The sequence below is a fragment of the Wolffia australiana genome, chromosome 10 (assembly GCF_029677425.1).
Source record: "Wolffia australiana isolate 7733 chromosome 10, ASM2967742v1".
Classification (NCBI taxonomy): Eukaryota; Viridiplantae; Streptophyta; class Magnoliopsida; order Alismatales; family Araceae; genus Wolffia; species Wolffia australiana.
Window position 1 is genome coordinate 10408619 of NC_135844.1, and position 2758 is coordinate 10411376.

At 45.5% G+C, this 2758-nt stretch overlaps 1 protein-coding gene across 1 annotated transcript; it reads right to left on the bottom strand.

Annotated features, from left to right (window-relative positions):
* Window positions 1-355: 355 nt before the first annotated feature.
* Window positions 356-2262, bottom strand: LOC144708600 (zinc transporter 5-like). The gene is made up of 3 exons (XM_078582000.1): window positions 1496-2262; window positions 997-1146; window positions 356-824 (listed from the first exon to the last, which is right to left on the bottom strand). The coding sequence occupies exons 1-3, from the start codon at window positions 2093-2095 to the stop codon at window positions 519-521; spliced, it is 1056 nt and encodes a 351-aa protein (XP_078438126.1). The 5' UTR covers window positions 2096-2262; the 3' UTR covers window positions 356-518.
* Window positions 2263-2758: the final 496 nt, after the last annotated feature.

The window sequence follows — 2758 nt, forward strand, 5'->3', positions numbered from 1 at the left end:
TATATATATATCTATATATATCTCCCTCCCTCTCTCTCTGTGTCTCTCTTTCCCTCTCCCTCTCTCTCTCTCTATCTCTCTGTCTCTCTTTCCCTCTCCCTCTCTCTCTCTATCTCTCTCCCTCTCTCACACACACACAAAGCTTTCTTTGACCCTAATATTTTCAGAAATTTCAGTTGATGCTAATGTTTTGAATATTATTTTTAGACAGCCCGCTTACACTCTCCCTGACTTGGGGCCGGAATGAACGCGGGTCAGGAAGGCTGACCCATCCAGAACATTGACAAATTACTACCTCTGGCATTAAGTCTGACAAAATAATCAATGTCAACAAAACTGTTAACAGACCCATCCTAGAAAAAGACAAAACAACCAAAACAAAGCATTAAAACTTCATAGGAACTTGCAAAGCAAAATCGAATCAGGACCTACCACCTCTACCAATAGAGGTGTACAATGCATGAGGGAAGTTTTATTTTTCATACTTCTCATGGCAGAGGGGTAGAACTCTGCACTGTTTATGCCCACTTTCCTATAAAAGACATTGCCCCAGCCCCAAGGAGGAGGCAAACGTAGGAGAAGAGCTGAAGCTTTCCCCTTTGTTGCATCCTCTTGCTTAAGAAATCAGCGGCAAGAAGATCTACCAGAGACATGTAGATGAGAATCCCAGCCGCTGTGGAATCTAACACGCCTTCCACAATCAACGCTTTGGTGCTGTTCTCGTCGTACCGTGACATAATCCCAATGCCTATCCCAATGCCCAGTGGCATGGTCACGCTGAAGAATACCGCCATCATAATAGTGGATAACGCTTTGAATCCAGCCTGTAGAAGCAAATAAAGATAAGTACCTATGATTATGCTATGAAACCGTACGATACAATCAGATTATAACCAGATAAAATAAATATTCTTGTGTTGTATCCATCAGACAAGAGCATGAGAAAGAAAAATGAAGAGATGGATTTAATTGTGGGAGAAGGTTGATCGAGTATACCTGAACGATGCAGCCACCAAGTCCGATTCCTTCGAAGAATTGGTGAAAGCAGAGCGCCGCGACGAGGGGACGAAGCGTCGACGGGTGAAGAGAAGTGCCCACGGATATGCCGACGATCACAGAGTGTATAACTATCCCAAGCTCCAGCACCTGAATTTTTTGTTGAAAAGCAACTCTTGATCATAAATCTCTATCACTTTACGATGAAAATAATTTTCTGGAGGAAGTCATAAAAAAATCCGGAGTTAAAAAACCAATCTCTCGATGATCCTTCTCTACCACGCTACGATCAGAATAATTCTCCATAGAGGAAACCATAAAAACTACAGAGCGAAAGAAACACGTTGAAGAGAAACACCCTTCCCAGAAAAGTTCGAATCATAAAAACTCCAGGGCCATGGAAACACGTTGAAGAGAACACCCTTCCGAGAAAAGTTGAATAAAGAAAAACAGCGCCTTCGTTACAAGCAATATAGCACTTAGTTTGGTTGTTTGTTACCTGTGAAACGACCCTGTGCCGGATGAGCTCGCCCTCGCTCTCCTTCTCGTTGGTGGAGGACTTAGCGGCGAGAGCGGCGCCGTGGGGGTGGCCGTATGGGTGCCCGGCCATCTCCTCGTCCGGGGGGTTCTCGTCGAAGGGCCGAGACTTGTTCTGATACACACGCAAGTAGTAGCCGGAGGCGGTGGCGTCGATGATAAGCGTGCCGATGGCGGCCACCATGGCGATAAAACCGGCGAAAGGGAAGTCCTTCCACGGCGCTATCGCCAAGTCCTCTCCGGACAGCCTCTCAAACCCCTCAGGCAAGATGTGGATCATGGCCGTGGCGAGAATAACTCCCGCGGCGAAGGCCTTCAACAGGAAGAAGAAGTCTCTGTCCGGGCTGAGGAAAGCCCAGCGCTTGCCCAGAATGGGAATTAGAATACCCATTACAGAGGAGAAGAGGATGATGAAGATGCCGATAATCTTCCATTTCAACGCGCCGGATTTGTCGATCTCTTCTTCTTCGCCGTCGCCGCCCCCGTGTGCGAGACAGATGACCGGCAGAGAGAGGAGAAGGATTAGAAAACTGAAGACCGCGGTTAAATCTCTCCTCCCCATGGCTTGTTTATCCCTCTGGTGCAACTGCAGGACGTCTCGTTCTTATAAGGCCCGTCTCCTCTTCAAGAAACCCAGATACGCAAGCGATTTTCCCTTAGCTAACCTAATTGGATTACTATGACGACATCTTTGACAGAGTTTTTACACCGGTTTGTGCCTTAGCCGCTGAATGAGCACTTCTACAGTGTGCTAATCTAACTATTGCGACCCGTTTGCGCCATTTAAGTTCTTGCAAGGGCGTGAAAGATTGAAAAGTGCTTCCCAAATGGACTCTTTTTTCTGCGAGTATGTTGATAGAGTGTGTTTTTTTGGGGGTGCGCAAAGTCAACTCCATCTTTTAACGTACGCGTGCTCTGCCGTTGACAAAGATGTCCTCCCAATGGCAATAATATAAGTAGAAAAAAATCATGAAAATGAGGATGATGATAATGATAATGAGTATGATGATAATGATGATGATTCTGGGAGGGTCAAGGAAGAGACGTCCCCCGATCTTAGTGGGGTGAGAGAGAGGATCATTCATTTTAAAGCAGTGGGAGGGATGATAAAAACTTTATTAAAGACGCGATTAGAGAAACACAATGACTTTTAACAAAAAAGATGTCTCTGAATTACAGGACTAAGATGGGAAATTACTTGATCGAATGTCAGACAGAAGCATTT